Here is a 19,013-nt window from a genome sequence, read left to right as displayed (position 1 = left end):
CGTTTTTGACAATGGTTTTTGAAAATGTTCCTCCGGCCAGGTGGGCAAAAGGTGGCGTGCTGCTGGAGGGCGCCAGGGAGAGCGTGTTCGTCACCACGGCGGATCACTCCTTCTTCACCGAGCCCGTGTCCTGCCAGGTGTTCAACGTGGTGGGAAGCACCAACGTCAGCATCCTGGTGGACGTGCACTGTGAGTGGAGCGCAAACACTGCCGAGCCGAGTGGGGACTCCGATGATATTCATGCGCTCGAGCGTCTATATTTGTTTTAAGAGCCGCGGCGTATTTATTTTGCCGCTATGCCTGGTATTACTGTGTTGTTTACTGTATAATCTCTTCTCTCAGGCAGTCCAATTCAATCCAACAGGCATCTATTGTCAACGTCTATATGTAAATATACTAGGAACGTAACATGTTCAGACTAAAAAAATAAGGAAATGTGACAAATGCAAAATCAGAAAAGGAAAGAAAAATATATATTTTTAACAATATATAACTTAAAGAGGAGGAAAATGTATTAAAACATGTCTGGCTTCTTATACAAATTCAAGGCACAATGTATTCTCAATTATTATTATTTTTTCTAGTATTTCATTCATTTCAGCCATCAAGTCTCTCCTCTTTGAGCCCAACTTTTATATCAGGTCACAAGGTACAAATCAAGAAAAAAAGATGGTAACCATGTTAGGTATCAAATTATCATTAAAACCAGGGCTATAATAATACATAACCCCCATGTACAACCTCTGAACACTATAAATAGGATTAGGGATCAGGGTTAAGGTTAAGGTTGGGGCTTAAAGGGCTACACGAGTCTGCGTACAGGAGAGTTTTAACGCTCTTCTTCTCTTCCAGTCGGCCCGATCCTGGTCGTGGAGCCCAGGCCGGTGACGGTCGACGTGGACTCTGACGTCACTCTGAACTGCAAGTGGTCCGGGAACCCTCCTCTCACCCTCACCTGGACCAAGAAGGGCTCCAGCATGGTGAGAACGAACCGCTGACCCTTGACCTTTGACCTCGAACCCTGCTTTTCAATATGTCGCATGCTTGGATGTGATGAGGAACTCTGAGCACGTTGGAGTAGATCGCATTTCGAGAACTACGGTCTAAACCCTTCAGAAGAAAAAAAAAACCCAATCCCAATCTAAATGAATTTCCAATGACCCAGACTTCATAAATGTTTGCTCAGTTGTACAGCACACGGCTATGAGGAGCGGGACTCCGTCTTCATATCTTAAAATCTTTTATTCATGCCGAACAAGTTCAGAAAAAGACGGGGAAAAAAACTAATGGAGCCTGCTGAGTAAATCAACATGTTTTATGAATTAAATATGGATCTCCCCTCCCTCTCCAGTCTGCGGTCTGTCTGTTTCCACCCACACTTACGGAGCTGCTCTCCGGCTTATTGTGCGTACCTCTTCTTGTTCGTGTGTGTCCAGGTGCTCAGCAACAACAACCAGCTGTATTTGAAGTCAGTGAGCCAGGCCGATGCCGGCCAGTACGTCTGCAAGGCCATCGTGCCCCGGATCGGCGTCGGAGAGACTGAGGTTACGCTCACCGTCAACGGTCAGTTACTAATTACTCTGCAAGTCATATATGAATACCAGCAAATGTTATATAAGGATACAACGTGGTGAACAGATCTTAGACACTGGAAAGCGTTGCTTCTGTGTCAAACGTTTGAATTATGAAGCCTCCACGATGCGTTGAATCTATAATCTATACATCACGGTCGTGTTGCCGAAAGCCAGCGGGTGTACAGAGGGCAGTGCATTATGGGAAACCAGCCTAATTCATTCAAGCCCAAGCCTGACCCAAACCCCACTGCTAATGTTTCATCCCCTGAAACGGGCCCGGAGCCAACATTTCAATGTCAAAACTCTCTCTCCCTCTCCCCCACCCCGAGAGACCGGATCTTACTTAATAAATCAAAAAAAAAAAAGGGATTCACCAAGAACACAATGGCGAAACGCGAGTTCACAAATGCCCCCTTAAATCTCCGCCGACGGACAAAGTGTGACATTCACTGGCTCGTCCTTGAGCTGCGTGAGCTAGCGGATACGCGCGGTTAGCACTCGTTCACTTAGCGGACTGGATCACGTTAAAGGAACTGTGTGTTTTCTCCTATGGGAAAGGGTACATAACGTGATTCGTACACACAATAATCTCACCGCAAATTCCAGTTTATCGGTTGTTTCCTCACCTCATTTCATCGTCCACTAAAATACCACCCGGTCCACCTGATTCTATCTGAATGCAGCATGTACGTGCACTTTCAAAAACCTTCTGATCCTCTTTTGTGTCTCTCTTTTGTGTGTCTCTCTCTTCCTCGCTCAGGCCCCCCCATCATCTCCAGCGATTCGGTCCAGTACTCCGTCAGAGGGGAGCGAGGAGAGATCAAGTGTTACATCGCCAGCACCCCTCCACCCGATAAGATCGTAAGTCCATCCTTTGGAGAAGTTGTAATCTTTTTTTTTCACATCCTGATCTCCCCGCCGCCTACGATCACGGCGCCTCCCTCGACCGCGAGACAGCTTTTCCGCTCTCTCTCTCCGTCTTCTCGCTCGCTTGTGTGTTTTTTACGAGCTTAACGATTTGCACGAGTGCCATTGTTCCCCCCCCTCCCCCCTTCTCCTCGACTGTGTCACGAGTCTGCGAGAACAATCTGTTCCTCTGTGGCGGAAAGGTGTGACTCATCAGAAACAGCTGCCGCGGTGTCTGCTTGAAAATGAAAAGGAGGAGAGACGCACGACACGGGAATGCTGGGAGTGTGCAGCGGGTATCGCGTCAAGAAGTCACCAAAGAAAAGGGAGAGCGCGGCGTCTCGTGATACTTGATGGTGTTTTAGTTATCTCCGCCATGAAATTGTCAGCGCGGGCGTCCGCACTATCTCGATGTTCGTATGAATTGGAGCAACCAGCCAAGACCGTTCCAATTCAGCGACCCCCTCGCAAAGTGGGAACCATCTTTTTTCTCTCTAAGAAATGGTTCCCGCAGATTGGCTGTAATGGAATATCCTCGCGAATGTGCCGTAACCGCAGTGTTTTTCATTCGCGGCCTTTTCCTTTAGAGTCTCTGAGTGCGACGCTCGATCAATGGAGAGTGTCTTTGCATTATGTGAGTTAAAAAAAGCGTCACGGTATCCGATACAAAAGAGTAAATAAAATAAAAAAAAGGCCGTTATGCTCGCAAATCACCAGGAAAAAGCGTCGCGGCGTACGGTTGAGTTTTTGAAGGCTGGAATGAGAGAGATGGAGGGAGAGAACAATTCTGCACCTTTCAGCGTCAATTATCCAATTGTGCAGCGCCGACATGACAGAAATCAGAGCTTTTAGGAAGCTTCAGACCCACCACACACACACACACACAGACACACACACATACACACGCCGTACCGGCAGAGAGCTCAGAGCGTATAATGTGATACGACATTGTAGTCTCGGCTTAATGCAGAGACACAAGGACTTATGAAATATGGAGTATGAATGTGTGTGCGTGTGTGTGTGTGTGTGTGTGTGTGTGTGTGTGTGTGTGTGTGGTAATAGAGGCAATGAGAATGTGAGAAAGTGAGAGACAGAAATCCAGACAGAGTTGCTGCTATAAAATCATTGTGAGGATTTTTTTTTTTTTAAGGGGCGGGATCAACGCAGAAAATTTTTAAAAAGCAGATTTCGGTGTTTTTTATTTTGTATTTCTCCCTCTCCTTCTTTTTTTAAACAGGTTAAAAGGTACATTAGCCTAACATATGGCTCTATGTATATTTGATATCATCATGCTCCATATTTAATACCCCTTAAAATTTCTACCTCAGCAGATTTTAAGTAGAAAATGGAGCTTGAGTTTTTTTTGTGTGTGTGTGTGTGTCTATTCCGATTTATTTGGGAGAAAAAGCATCTTTCTTTTCCTGGCCAGAAAACTTTAATTGGACACACACTGCACCAGGATAAGAAAAAAAATACATATTTATTAAGGTGTGAGAATATAATTTGTTTTTGCTTAAAATGTACTTCTTCCTTCCCAGACTCACTTTAGTCTCCTTTAACTTTTAACACCATCTGTTTGCTGAGTGTTTACTTGTGTTTATATATATATATATCAGTGTGTGTGTGTGTGTGTGTGCATGAGTCGATTGTTGTTAATACCACATAAGATAAGATAATGTGAAATTAGCATTATTGATCCCCGAGGGGGAATCGGGTTATTGCAGCTGTATGAAGTGGAGTTTAGATAAAATCAAACAAATTAAACATATTGGAAATTGCGTCTTCATCACTGCGGCTCCGAACCAGCTTGAAGGACTTTTCCCGCCGTGTTGATTACGAACAGATTTATAGATTTGCAAATGTTTTAGTGTACAGATTTCGCTTTGATCTTATCTGAGTTCTAAATGGACGTAAACCTGCCGAACCGCTTTAATGCAATCCTTTTGAAGCGGCAGATCACACATGCAGAGATTGAAAAAAACACTTTCGCCTGCAAAGTCCTCTCTGCCTTGAACCAATTGGTCACGAGCACGCGTGAATACAACCGTAAAAAAACACTCTTTTAAACGCATTTACAGAAATCTGTACAACTCACAAAGAGGGACGACGACAGCACGTCAAAGGAAATATAAAAGTATAGAGCTGGTGAATGTGTCGGTGGATGAAAAAAGAGCAATTAAAGACTCGAAAGAAACAGTCACAAGCAAAGAGATGAAATTGAGACAAGCTTTGGTTGAAGGTTAAAGGTTAAACTTCAATTCTGTGTCTCATTTCATGACGAGCGCGATAGCCGAGCTAGCCGAGCTAGCTTGTGGCTGCTGGTCTCCTTTACTCATGTAGGTCACGTAGAGGCATCCGATATGCACAGATACATGTTTCATAACCCGTTAAAGCAGTGGTTCTCAAACTGTGGGGCGCCACCCTCTAGTGGGGCGCGGAGGTATTACAGGTGGGGCGCGGGGGGAGATGCAGATTCTTTTTATTTTATTTTAAGAATCCTTTATTAATCCCACTGTGGGGGGATTATTCTCTGCATGTTACCCATCATCCTTAGTAATGAAGGAGCTTTGTGCTGCTGTGAAGCTCTGGGGCTTCAGTGCCTTGCTCAAGGACACTTCAACATGAAACTATGGGGAGAAACAGGGATCCAACCGGCTTCCTTGGTCATCTTTTTTGCCAATTATTAGTTATTTTCTGCACATATATAACTTTATTTGCATTGTTTTAACAAAGTGATTGCACATGTTATTAGTTCTTGTCAGATGGAGCGATCTGGTTTACTTAAAAGGGATTTCTTTCTTTAATCTGGAAGGAGGAGTCTCAGAAAGTTGGACCATTTTGTTCCCAAGTTGTTGGGCCGGTGGGGCCGAACACTTTGCTTCCTTCAAAGTGTGACAGACAGAAACAGTTTGAGAACCACTGAGTTAAAGGTTCCTTCGAGGTAACTTTAACCCGAGACACTCGACAGGAAGCTCCAAACCCCTCTTTGGTAATCAGGTGGGTTGAGACGCCTCTCGTGAGGATCTCAGGCCACGAGAGAGGATACAACACATCTAAACCGCTCTCTCTCAGGTCTGGGCGTGGAAGGAGAACGTGTGGGAGAAGGAGAAGGGCACCCTGATGGAGCGGTACACCGTGGAGCAGAGCAAACCTCCGTCCCAGGGCGGGGCCGTCGTCTCCACCCTCACCATCAACAACGTCATGGAGTCCGACTTCCACTCGCCGTACAACTGCACCGCCTGGAACGCCTTCGGACCCGGGACCATGATCATCACGCTGGAGGAGACGGGTACGGCGAGACAAAACAACGGCGATGGCGGCGGTTGAATATGACGGCGTGGCGCGCGGCGGTCAGTGAGGACGTGGTGTTTGACGGCGTTCATCGTCGTGCGAGAGCAGAGCGGCATCGAGCTGCTGTCAGCCGTTGCTGCTCCGCTTTAGGAGTTGATGAAAGTGTTCATGGAAAACGACACATTGGCCGTGACACTCTTTGGAAATTGACTAATAATTAAAAAGCTTTTACCAACATTTATAATACTGCCGCTTAGTCAGCGGCCCGACACTATCACACTCTTCAAACAGTCGCTTTTGACGTTTTTAAGTGTGTTTTTTCACCTTTTTTTCACCTTTTCTTTACCTAACAGGCAGAAGTTAGTAAATGTAAGAAAACTATACGCTAAAATGAGTCAATATTGCCTTTTCTGTCACCCACGGGACTCAAACAGCGGCCTCCCGTGCTTGTTTGACCCATCAGACCTCTTCTTAAACACACCCTAAGTGAACGTTCTCGCTCCTCGAGGCCTTCACATCAAAGTATTCCTTTTGGTGCAAATAGTTTGAATGTTGTCACACGAAATGTAATCATTACGTGGCTTTACTAAAAGCAGACGCGGACCACTCCCACCTTTCAAAATAAGAGTTTTAGACATAAACACCAGAGTAACTGACCACCAAGAGAGGAAACTCGAGTCCATTCAGAGCGAGTAACTAAATGGAAACAGCAGTTTTGAATGCACCTCAGACGCTCCTCTGGGTCGACGGGACCCCGGTGGTTGATCCTCTGCCTTCGCGAATCAAACACAGCTCCAATCTTGTTTGTTAGACCTTTAAAGTACCAACACACAGGTGACGTAACACACAGTCCTCCGCTGCAATACACCGGCAACAAGCCGGGGAAGAAGGAAACTTCTACACGGAGCCGGCACACATCGACGTAAACAGACTATTGTCTGAGGAAAGTCTTTGAAAGCTTCAACGCGGTGTCTTTAAATGTCCCGGAGCAAGAGGCTCCACTCACACTGAGGTGCCCTTGAGCAAGATGTTCCCGCCCCTCCCTCCCTCGAGTGTTATAAGTCCATTCTGGATGGTTACGCGTTTTATTGCGAGGACTTCTTGCTGTGTCACATCACATTGAGAAAGTGATTTCTTTATGCTGTCTCGGTCTTATCTGGCTCTTGTTCTTTCGGCTTTCGGGCTTCAGAAAATCTACCAAAACATCTCTGAGGAAGAGAGAGAGAGAGAAACAGAGAGCTGTTTTTATGCTTTGTCTGGCTTGCATGCCTTATCAACATACACGCAGCCTTCAGAGATTCAGTTTTAAGCTATAGGACAGCCGCTTTCTGCTCAAAAGACACGGGATCTGTGTGTGTTTCTCTGCAGCAGTTGTCCCTCAAACCTTCAAATCTCTCGCTGGTGTTTGTTTGCAGATATTGTTCCAGTCGGCATCATCGCCGGCGGTACGGTGGGCTCCTCCATTCTGCTGCTCATGTTCCTGCTGGCGCTCGCCTTCTTCCTCTACCGCCAACGCAAAGGCAGTGAGTGAACACAGTCGTTCTCTAATGTGTGTGTCTGTGTGTGTGTGTGTGTGCGTCCATCAGTGTGCTTTCCTTCATCCACTCAACCCTCCTTGTCATTCTGCCTCTCCACGTTCAGAAAAGAGGAAGGAACATGTGCCAGCTGTGTGGCGTTTTATTCAAATGAGATTAATTTATATTCATCGTAATATGGCGACCGGCCGTAAAACGCCTACTGTGCTCTTTTCATCCCACTGACATGGAATTGTACGATTATTATTTTTAATAAAGTGTGTTTATATGCCGCTTGCGCACCGGATAAAGTACATAAATAACGGAGCAGATAGTAAAAGCGTTTTAGGGTGAGGGGTATTTAGTGCATTCGTTCCTATATGTTATTTCTGCAGCTGACCGCGATCCAAAATTTTGCATTTATGAGCGGGCTGAGAACAAGCGGCGTCTTTAAGTTGTTTGGTTTTCCAGCGGCTCCACGCGCAAATAAAGAACCGGGGGAAAGACAATGAAGGTGACTGGCAGAGTCCCCAGAGGGATTTTCTGGGGATAAGAGTATATTTTCTGGTTCAGAGCTGATAACAACCACTACAGACACACAAAAAAAGAAGAAGAAGAAGAAGATACCGTTTGGTAAACAGAAACTCAAACAAACATCGGCGCGGCTCCCCGATAAGCTGCAGCTCAAGACTTCGCTGATTTAAATCTGGTGCTTTTAAAGGAAGAGAGTGCCTCGTGTCGACAAATATTGACTGCGCCGCGGCTCGGGATGTGTATAGATTAAGATGAGAAGTGTCGCCATCTCGGGTTACACAAGAGGCGTAATCTCTGTGAGCAGATGCTGCATTCATGCTCAGGATCTGGAGGCAGCGGGCGACAAGGTGTCGGTATCGGAAAGCGTTCTGGGTTTCCCCCGGTCGCATGTCGAAGAGCAGAATTGATCGATCACGTCCGAACAGTTTGCGCGGAGAACAAACCACCGGCTATCGTCTGACACCCACACGATTTTTTTATTGGCTTTAAACGTGTCATTTCTATGTCACATCCACGTGATTATACATCAACCGAGTCGTAGAGAAATACATACTTTTCTTTTCTTTACTTAAACTATAATCAATCTTCAAAGCCAGCATTGATTTGTATTATTCTTCCGATCTCGATATGCGCGCAAGTGCTCGGCTATTGAAACTGTTTCATCGTCTGTAAATGTTTTCTACTCGGCGTTATAAAATCTTTTTTCCAGGAAATGAAAGCAGTGCAACGTGTTTTTACATAAGTAAAAGCCTTTTAATGAAATGACACATGAATATGTTTAATCTCTACCTCCGCGCATGTTTAACTTTCCGCAGCTGTAGCCCTTTATGCTAATGCGACGCCACTCCATTCACAGTTGAGCCGCGGTGGAAGTGTTTCTGAAATATTACGAGGTTACGCGGTAATAAGATCACTGTCGTGACATTTATGTAGGAATAACTCTGCGGGCTGTTCAGATATGAGACAAACGTGTACATTTGCCGGCATATTTATGCTTAAAAGGCTGAAGATTCACCCTCTTGCTTTGAATATGCTACTAATCTTTCTGTTTATGCGTGCAGCTTTTGGTCAAGACAGAAACAAAAACATCAAGAGAAAACTAGAATATATGTTAGCTGAAGCTTTCTCATCACTTTCTGAAAAACTTAGAAAATATATAATGTTAGTATTTAAATGCTTTTTCACTCACATGCCCTATTTCAGTCAGTTCCACATGACCGGCGCAAAACGTAAGTTATTGCATTGAAAATTGGAATATTCAAACAGAAAATGTGGTTTATTGAACTCACATTTTCTTTATTTGTTTGTTTGAACCTATTATTATAAGAACTATGCACAATCAACCTTCTTAAAATGTCTCACGAGCCCCCTGCAGTACTCCAAAGTACCCCTAGGAGGCGTGGGGGGGTTCTCTGGCCTATTTGTAGCTTGCGGCCATTTTGAACAGGCCTGCGTGCAACTTTGTGGGGTTACTGCTCTGTCGTTCATCGAGTCCAGAGAGGTGAAGAAGTCTTTGGTTGTGTTTTTTTTATCAATATCCGGCATCCGGCACCAAAAGTGCAGATTTCGATCAAGGTTATTTTAAATTGAACGCGTCCAAATTGCACCAAATTTGACGCGGCGCTCCTCTGGGTCGCCGGCAACACGCCCAACAAAAGTGAATCAAATCGGATGAACGGCTTTTGAGATATGCGAAGGACACGTACACACAGACTCCGTGCTTTATCAGAGATCCCTCAATGTCCTTTTGAAAGCGCCAGAAATTCTACTGTTAACATAACTCAGGCCTTTAAACCATGTAAATAGAAAAGAAACACTTTCATGGCTTTCAGTCCAACTCAAACGTGGATTAAGAGACATAATCATCAATCATTAGACCTTCTGACACAACGATCTGCTACAAAATATGATTCTTCATTTTCAACACCGACGACCTCCGAGTCGATATTCACGCCAAAGGAATGTACAGTTTCCTCACGCTTTCTTCCCTCCTGGTGAATTCTGCCGAGTTTAAAAGGGACAGAAGAAGAAAAACTGCATTAAATAGACTATAGGGAAAAAAAGCATTCATTTATCTTGACCCAGAATATGACGAGAGGTCGTGTTGTTTCTCTTCCAGGTCGCCGGGGCGTCACCCTCGGCAAGCCGGACATCAAGGTGGAGACGGTCAACAAAGAGACCCACAGCCTGGAGGAGGAGGCGGCCGACGTCTCCACGGCAACGCGGATGGTCAAGGCCATGTACTCAGTGAGTAGACACACATTGAGTCACCCAAAGGTGGGGGTGGAGGGGAGGAGGAGGCGCACGGGTCAATGGGCTTAAATGTGCAGATACACCGTCTCAAAAAGGGCGACTTGGCTGCTGACGCACACACACAAATACACACACACAAGGACACACACACACACATACACACCCTAGGCTTGCCTTTAAATGCACATACAAAAAAATATGCACACTTGACCCAAAACCAAGAAAGCACATATTGTACTGTACAAAAAGTACAGATGAAGAAAATAGAGATGGACAAGAAAGTTACGAAAGATACGGCACAGAACAACTTGCAAATACACACACACACTCATGCACACACACACACACACACACACACTCTCTCTCTCTCTTTAACATTGTGTTCCTTTACAAGCCCCCGATGTCCCGGACAGTGGAACCGGCGAGGCTCCGTCGGAGCGGTTTTAACCGACGAACCGATTCTCATCTTCCTCTCTCTTGGGATGAAAACGCTGAAACTCTGTTTTCCTCTCCCCTCCCTCTCTTCCTCCTCCTCCTCTCCTTTTTCTCGCCCTCCCTTCTTTCCGTGTGTGTGTTTCGTTGTTTGACGGTTTAGTTTCTGCCCTCTGTTTCCCTCTCTCCCTCCACTCAGCCGTTCAAAGACGACATGGACCTGAAGCAGGACATCCGGAGCGAGAGCGACACCCGGGAGGAGTACGAGCTCAAGGTGAGCCCGGCTTTTTCGGCTTCTTCATCCTGCACGCCGACGCGTCGCACGTCGTGAACTCCGTGGTCGTCATTGTCATATCATCAAGTGACCATTTCCTCTGTTTCGTTTCAGGTTTGCACTGCAGTTAAAAGCTTGGTTTTCATAACAAAAACACCTTTTTTTTTTCTTTTGGAAACCCACAAAGGAAGTTGCATCACAAAGTGTCGCGTCCACACACATATTGTGCACTGCACCTCCAGCACGCCATCACTCCTCAACGTCCTGGCATCATGTGACTGAGAGCGCGACTCATTTTCTCTCTCTCTCTCTCATCCCAGGATCCAACCAACGGCTACTACAACGTCCGAGCCACCACCCACGACGAGGCTCGCCCGCAGTCCCGCGCCGTCCACTACCAGGGCGAGTTTCGCAGCCCCAACCCGAGCGTGGGACCGCCGGCCGGCGCCGCCGCCGCAGCCGCAGCCGCCGCCGGCGTCGTCGTCGTCGGACAGCCGGCCGGCGCCAGCAGCGTTCACCCCAGCGCGGTGCCGGGCTCCAGGGCGGGCTGCTACGACCCCCGCCCGCCCTCCAGGATATCCCACGGCACCTACGCCCAGTTCAACACCTTCACCAGGGTGGCGCAGAGCCAGCAGGCGCCTCCCAACCCGACCCTGCAGTCGCCCGGCGATTACCCCGGGGACTGCGGCCTGCTGGACGGCACGACCCAGCTGGCCTACGACAACTACGGATACCCCTCCCAGTATCCCAGCTACCGCATGGGCTTCGCTCCGCCCATAGAGGAAGGGCCGGCCTACGAGATGTATCCGACGGGCCAGGGGCCGGGGCCGGGGCCGGGACTTGGACCTGGACCGGGACCGGGACAACAGAGTCCGGAAACAGGACTGGGGCAGTATGGAACCGCCACTCGCTTCTCGTATTCGTCTCCACCCTCTGACTACTCCCAAAAACACACACAGCGGATGCAGACTCATGTTTGAGAAACACACACACGCACACACACACACACACACTCTTCGACTTGCTTTTTGCAGCTGCTCACACATAAAACATGAACATATAAAAGATACATTAACATTTGAGAATCCTTTTTCTTTTCTTCTTCTTCTTCTTCTTCTTCTTCTTCTTCTTCTTCTTCTTCTTCTTCTTCTTCTTCCATGGCAGCCAGTGCATGGGATCTCGGTTCACTCTTTGGAACAATGAACAGCAGTTAGCATCTATCACACAATGCAGTTCGCAGCAATACACACGACGACACGTGCAAAGCGACATCCTCACACATTTGCGCAGACTTTTCCGGCGCGTGCGGCGTTTTAAAGGCTCCGACAATGAAGCGACGGGCGAGAGTCACAATCAAGAGGAAAAAGAGACGGAAGAGAAGAAGAAGAGCACTTTTGAAGACGAGCGCCAGGAGCCGAGGAGGAGGAGCAGAGGAGGAGCAGAGGAGGAGGAGGAACCGGCTGCTTCCCGCTGTCCTCGCCGTGCTCTCGGCCTCGTCTCCCCGCATCAATCTTTCCTCCCCCATCTCTGTAAATAAGTGCAAATGGAGATTTTTGGGTCATTTGAAAAGTGATGTCCTTGTACAAACCTACACAGTGCGATGCAGTACAGACAGAACTCTCGACGCTCACATTATTGCAAAAAAAAACAACAACACACACACGCAGATCTTTAAAGACTTCTTTGTTTCGGTGTATTGCAGCAACGGGGCAGCTTGGACGATGAATATATATATTTGGCACTTTTTCGATCCATTTTTTTTCCTCACTCGAACTTGCCCAGTGGCCATTTTTCTTACGAGATCTTCCTCGAGTGAAGTGGGACGGGAAGCTTCTTTAAAGTGGTACAGTTAGCGACCAGAGTGCCCGTGTGCTGACGTGCCAACACACGCAAAAAACTATTGGAGGTCTTCTTTTGTAAAGAGCGGGACAATGAAGCGGGTTCTGGACCGATGGGTTTGTTTTTTTTTGTACGTGGAGAGGAAGGATTGGTAGCAAGCGTCTCCTTCCGCTCGTTCTCCTCCTCATCGCTCGTTTTAAATCATCCTGATGCATTTCCATCACATTTCACTTGAGGTCGACGGCATTTTGTGATACGAGGTGCGGCGGAAGCGCTTTTTCACCCCACGGATTTCTGCAATTTGTACAAAAAGATACCTCCCCCCCTCTTCCTCCCTTCATCCATCCTCAAGTTGTTTCTCTCACTTGCACAGTAGACTAGTTATTTTTTTGTTTTTCATGTTTATATATACCGAAACGTCTGGGGGGAGGAGAGGAGGAGGAAAAAAATGGCATTCAGAAACATTTTATAGTATTTTTATAAGGAGTTGTGGACCAAAGGTTCAGCGTTTTGGGTGAAACTCACTTTTTAATGTGCGTACGTGGCGACGTGATCGTTATTGGAAACGTTTTGAGTTTCTTTCAAACAACAAAAAGAGTAGAAAGAGATGGTGACGGTGTTTTTGATGATGTTGTAGGCTTAAAATAGACAAATTTGAAGAGCTTCATTCCAAAAAAAAAAGATAAATATCCAGCAGGGGGCGCAGATCTGCTCGCTGGATACCTTACGTTTGGTGTGAAACTCTTTCTCCGACTTCCGGGTCTTCTGACTTCGGACTGCCTTTTTTTCCCCAAAAAACCACGACGACATTCAAAATGGCGGATGGAGAAGGCGCTCACTTTGAGCTGCGTGAGCGACGACGTGTCGTCTAACATATCAAGATGAAGCTTCAGAGGGTTCTATCTACTCGCTGGTGTGGTACTTTGTACATTAAAATGTAAGTATACTGGTTCGTTCACTGCAAACAGAAGCTGCGGTGGTGTTTTATGTTGTTTTTCCCCCACAATATGTTGTGTCGGCGTCGGTACGTGCGTGCTTGACCTTTAACCCCCCGCAGGTTCATAACGATCGGCGTTTGAAGCGTCGCTGCTTGACCTCTGACCTCTACTGATGCAACGAAACGCACGCCGCCATCAGCTTGCAGAAGCAGTGTGGATAGCGCTCGCGTCCCGAACCATCAAATATGAACCGATATTAAGAGTTTGATGAGTGATTATAAGCAAGAAGTTGCAAAAGGAAGCCTTACTTATATTAAAAGTGAACTGCGTCAACTGAAACTATTGGCAAAACTTCAGTTTCAAGACGTTTATTTAGTTGTACAGAACGGGAAAACACTTTTAAATCACACATAAGTCTTTGAAAGTGGTGGGAAGCCGGATATCTCCGCGGCTCCAGAGGTAACCGTTAAGTCTTTACACTTATCAGCCGCCCTATCAACCCTTCACTGATACAGTATATTATGCTAATTCTGTGCTAAGGGGGCAGTCGGTAAAAAAACGGTATTTATTGCCCCTCTATTTTGAATAAACACTTTGAGAAAAGGGATCCACGGCCACGCGGCGTCCGATTAGAATATCAGATGGAACCTTGTAGCTCCAAGGTCACGATATATATAAACCATTTGAGTAGTTATGGAGAGAAGAACGGCAGATGGAGCACCCTTTTAAATTTATATGGTCATCACAGCCTTGGTGCTGCATACTATTACCTCTTTACAGCCTTTTTACAGAGTTGTAGCCGTGCAGTATTTTGCATCTGACTGGAAATGTCGTTACGACCTTGCGTGGGAATGAGTCAATTTGACACGGAGGCAAAAAAAAAATACCTTTTTTTTATATCTGTTGACGGTGGAGAGGCGCAGAAACACCTGGAAGACAATAAGCCAAATATGTTAAATCGGATTTTTGGATTTGGGTCAGCAGTAAAAAATAAAAAAAAGGGATCTGGAAGTTGATATTTCAGGTCATCGTCCCTCTTCATGTGAACCTCAGAGTGTCATATTATTACCAGCCACCGACCAGCTTCCACTTTAAGAGCTCGATTCTGTCTTTTCATGCAAAAAAACCCTAAAAAAACATCAATCTTACTCTCATAGCTTTCTTCCAAATGTTCTCCACGCTGATCACATGGAGTACAGGCGTAACAATCTTAGCGCGCATTAGTGTGTATATGACGGGGGAAGGGAGTCTGTTTTGAGCGAATATATATATATATATATATATATATATATATATATATATATATATATATATATATATATATATATATATATATATATATATATATATATATATATATATATACGGCTTCATGACCTTCATGACATCATTGAAAATCAGTATTTTATATCTTATTTTCTTGCTATTACTTTGTGGTGTTACCTCACCGGTGGGAGAAATGACTGCGGTCAAAAAAAAGTGTGTTTGAACTTTTTATATGCAGTGTTTATTTTGTTTTTTATCAGACATGAGGGAGGGAGGGGGGGTTCTGATGAATCAACCCAGCGAGAATAAAAAACCAGAGGACATGTGTGTGTGTGTGTGTGTGTGTGTGTGTGTGTGTGTGTGTGTGTGTGTGTGTGTCTGTGGCCAAAGCGACTGCTCATCCAGGCCACAAATAGCCAAAACTCGGTCTCAACTAGGCCAACCCGGGCTTGAACCAGGCCAGACGCGCAGCTCGCCGCTCGGCGCCGCGCCGAGGCCGTCTGAAGAGGCTCGGGTTTAGATTTGTACCTTGAGAGCGCTGAAAGACTGAGCGAAGATCAACTGAGCAGGCAAACAAATGCAGCAGCCATTTGTGTTCCTCGTGTTTATGTGTGTGTGCGAGTGTGTGTCTCCATACCATTACCAATGTGTTAGGACCACTGGACTGTGGAAATTAGGGTTTGACTGATTGTTTTTGGCCACGTAGCAGATATCATGAGCATAATACCCCAAAAAAATGTGTGAAAGGTTTTGATTGTGTCAAGCAAACGCTGCCGCACCTTCCACAACTAAAAATGGCGGGAAAAAATACGGCACAGGCAACTTTTGGGTTTGGCCATCAGTTGCCAGTAGACCCGCCTCTCTCTCTCTATATATATATACTTATATATGTATATAGAGAGAGAGAAAGAGAGAAAAAATACTTTGTTTTTGTGCCTTTTGTCTTTTTTTTTTGACAAAAGGAGACTTAAAATGCGAGTAGAGGCGGTACAGAAGCAAAACAAAATGTCGATTAAAGGCCGGTGGACCTTTTAATCTTCACACACCCTTAAAGAGCGGCAAAAAGTAACAGCATAGTACCTTCATTTGTGTTTTTTTAACGATTCTTTAAAGGCATTTCCGATCCAGTTGGAGGCGCCCGCATGTTGGCTCCATTTTGAAGGTGTTGGGTATCGTTGGCGAAGGCGCCACATCAGTCAAACCCTAGCGTGAAGCGGGACAGCTGGTGAGACGGAGTGAAGGAGACATGGCGAGGCCTTAGGACACGAGCGGCGCTCGTCCCTCATCCGGCTGCCGAGCTGCTGTCTGCTCTCTGAAACAGCTGCACGAGTGAGCAGGATTAATTGACATTCAGGGTTTTTTTTGGGGGGGGAGGTGTCGCTAAAGCGTACGGAGGCGAGCGTCAGACCGGTGTGAGTGCCGAGTGTGCGTGTGCACGTGAAGCGTGTGTTCTCCATGCCCCGCCTCTTCGTTTGCATCCCTTGTATATTGTTCACGTGTGTGTTGCGTTCACGTCGACTTCTCGTTTTATTCAAGGGAGGAAAAAAAACTGTACAAAACTTGCGAGATATTATTCAAATTCCCCTTTTAATTTCTTGTTTGATTTCCTTTCTTCAAATTGTATGTAATTATTTTTCCACAGTATACAGAAAATAAAAGAAGACACAGCTTTTCATAAGAACAGCGGCAACGGCTCCTTTATTCCTCCTAATGAATTCAATTGTTGTGCTGGAACCGAGTTTATTATTCAAATAATATTTAGTATTTTTAGATATGAGGCTGCAGGATGTGGCATGAAACAAAAAAAGAAGGTTTCAGCTCTTTCCCGTGAATGAGGTTGGTGCTTTGCTGTTTATTTAGGTCAAAGGATGAATGACTGAACCCAAACAGTTGTTGTGACAGATTCTCAGCTCAGGTGGAAAGCTGTAAGTGTGTGTCTGTGTATCGCACACACACACACACGCACACACAGACACACACACATGCAGACTGTTCACCTGCAGGAGAGTGAGACGTCTGCAGAGTCTCACTCTCTTGTCCCCTTGACTCCTTTTCACTTGTCCTCTTCCCCCTCCTCCCTGATCTCTTCAGCGTTCCTCTAATGTCTTCCTCCACTTCTACTTTTCTCTCTTGACGTCTCCTGTCACTCTTCCTCACGTGAAATATCATCCTCTTGTCCTCTGAACATCTTCCCTCTACACCTTCATCTCCCTCTCTCTCTCGTCTCTCCTTTTATTTTGTCATTTCTCTCCTCTCCTCCGTCCTCGGTCCTCCTATCACATCACATATCTCCTCCTCTTCTTCTCATGTCTTTTCCATGCATTTGCTTTTTCTCTTCACCTCCACTTTTGCCCTTCTTCTCAGTCCTTCTCACGTCTCTCTCCCTCCCCTCTTCTCCATCTCTCTTCTCCAGTCCTCTCTTTCCTCTCCTCTCTTTTTTTTACCTCTTTTCCCTTCCTCATCTCTTCACTCCTCTGTTCTTTTCTCATCCTCTCTTACCTTCTCCACTTCCATCTTCTTTCACCTCTTCTTCCTCTCTTCTCACCACTTCTCTCTCTCCTCTCGCATCCCAAACCTTCCCCCCTTCCTTCATCTCCTCCTCTACTTTCCTAACATGTCCCTTTTTCTTCTTCGATGACCATTTCTGTTACTTTTGTTCGTCCTCTGTCCTTCTCTCCTCTCCTCTCTCTCTTCCTCCTTTTCTCTATTCACCTCTTGACCTCTCCTTTCCCTCTCCTCCTCCTCCTGTTCGTATTACTCCTTTCACTTCTTCGTGTCTGCACTCTTCTCCTCTCTCATGTTGTCAGTCCACTGCAACTTTCCCCTCCTCTACTTTCCTTTCCTCTCTCCCCTCCTTCATCCTTTTTTTCTCCTCAGTCACCCTCTCCCCTCTCCTCTATACACATTTTGCAGTAGCTTTCATTTTTCTCCCCTTCCTCTCATTTCCTTACCTCTCCTCTCTCGATGCGTCTCCTCTATCACCTCTTACATCTTTTTCACATGCTCCCTTTTCATACATCAACATGTTCCCTCCTCAGTCCTTCTCCCCTCTCTCCTCTGAGTGACAGGAGGGGGGGAGGAAGAAATAACAGATATGTCGGAGGGGGGAAAAAGAAAGACAAGGATAGAAGACGGATAGAACGCACACCCTCCGTTTCTCATCTTTACTTAGCACAGATTAGTGATTATCCTCTCCTCTTTCTTCCTGCTCTCATGGAGGAATAATGTCTGGAATAACCTTCAGCAATGCACTCCCGAATCCAGTGGACCTCCCTCCCCTCCTTCCCCATGCCCCCTCCCTCCTCCTCCACCACCAATCACTTCCATTTTATCCCCTTGTTCACATTTGAAGCAGTCGTTGTATGGATTATGGCCCCTCTCATGCTTGGCACCGCACTCAGACCCTGAGATATATTATCATATTAGTGGAGAATGATGTAATGCATTTCAAGACATTTGTCCTTCGCACACCCTCTGTCCCTCCGCAGATGATGTCACTGGCTTTGTGTCTCCGAGGCAGAGAAGTCGTCAAGTGGTTGGTTTTTTTTTTTGTTGTGTTTTTTTTCTTCTGTTTGATGTTGTCGCCATCTTGTGGCGAGAGAGCGGTATTGAGCAATTAATGTGAAGAAAAGGGAACGGAGTAAATTAGGATGGAGGCAATTATTCATAACTCAACCGGAGGATAATGGGACTCATAATGGATGTCCTTGACGTCACTGTACTGATGTGGTCTGTCGGGGTCGGGGACAGAACGAGGAACCAGACAGTTTGGATACGACTGGATTACAAATCAGGGTTCGAGCAATGTGTGTGTGGGAGCGTGGAGACAACGACAGGAGAGTGGGAGGAAAGTCAGTGACAGCAGTTTCATGTCAATAATTAAGATCTTTTGATTTGGACATTTTCACTTTAAATATATAGAATAAAATAGTGAAACATTGTTCCCCCTAATGGCAACACAGAGGTCTCTTCAAACAGAACGATGATGACAAGAAAATGTCCAGGTCGAAGTATGTGTAATCCAATCAAAATATCACATGAGTTTGACCTGTAAAGTCGTATTGAAAACCAGTATGTTATTGATTATTTCATAAGTTTCATGATCAGGTCAAGCAATCTACTAATAATCAGAATCAGAATATGCAATATATGCTAAACTGTTTTATCATTTTCTTTATCATGTTCAAAAGAC

General features: G+C 45.8%; 1 protein-coding gene across 2 annotated transcripts in view; it reads left to right on the top strand.

The window, feature by feature from the left end:
• kirrel1b (kirre like nephrin family adhesion molecule 1b) overlaps positions 1-14,876 on the top strand; it is a 67,426-nt gene extending 52,550 nt beyond the window's left edge. Inside the window, exons 7-15 of one of the 2 annotated variants that reach the window (XM_068571049.1) lie at positions 41-189; positions 853-980; positions 1,437-1,563; positions 2,335-2,435; positions 5,553-5,769; positions 7,187-7,294; positions 9,939-10,066; positions 10,704-10,778; positions 11,099-14,876. In XM_068571049.1, coding sequence (XP_068427150.1) covers positions 41-189; positions 853-980; positions 1,437-1,563; positions 2,335-2,435; positions 5,553-5,769; positions 7,187-7,294; positions 9,939-10,066; positions 10,704-10,778; positions 11,099-11,758 — 1,693 coding nt within the window. In that variant the 3' untranslated portion in view covers positions 11,759-14,876. Of the gene's footprint in view, positions 1-40; positions 190-852; positions 981-1,436; positions 1,564-2,334; positions 2,436-5,552; positions 5,770-7,186; positions 7,295-9,938; positions 10,067-10,667; positions 10,779-11,098 lie in introns of both variants that reach the window. The other variant, XM_068571048.1, reaches the window with a different exon arrangement.
• Positions 14,877-19,013: the final 4,137 nt, after the last annotated feature.

This window comes from Clinocottus analis, unplaced genomic scaffold (genome assembly GCF_023055335.1).
Source record: "Clinocottus analis isolate CAN_PGR_092001 unplaced genomic scaffold, fCliAna1.0.p SCAF_11, whole genome shotgun sequence".
NCBI classification, from domain to species: domain Eukaryota; kingdom Metazoa; phylum Chordata; class Actinopteri; order Perciformes; family Cottidae; genus Clinocottus; species Clinocottus analis.
The sequence above is the reverse complement of the archived record's forward strand: the minus strand, read 5'-3'. Positions and strand labels throughout refer to the sequence as shown.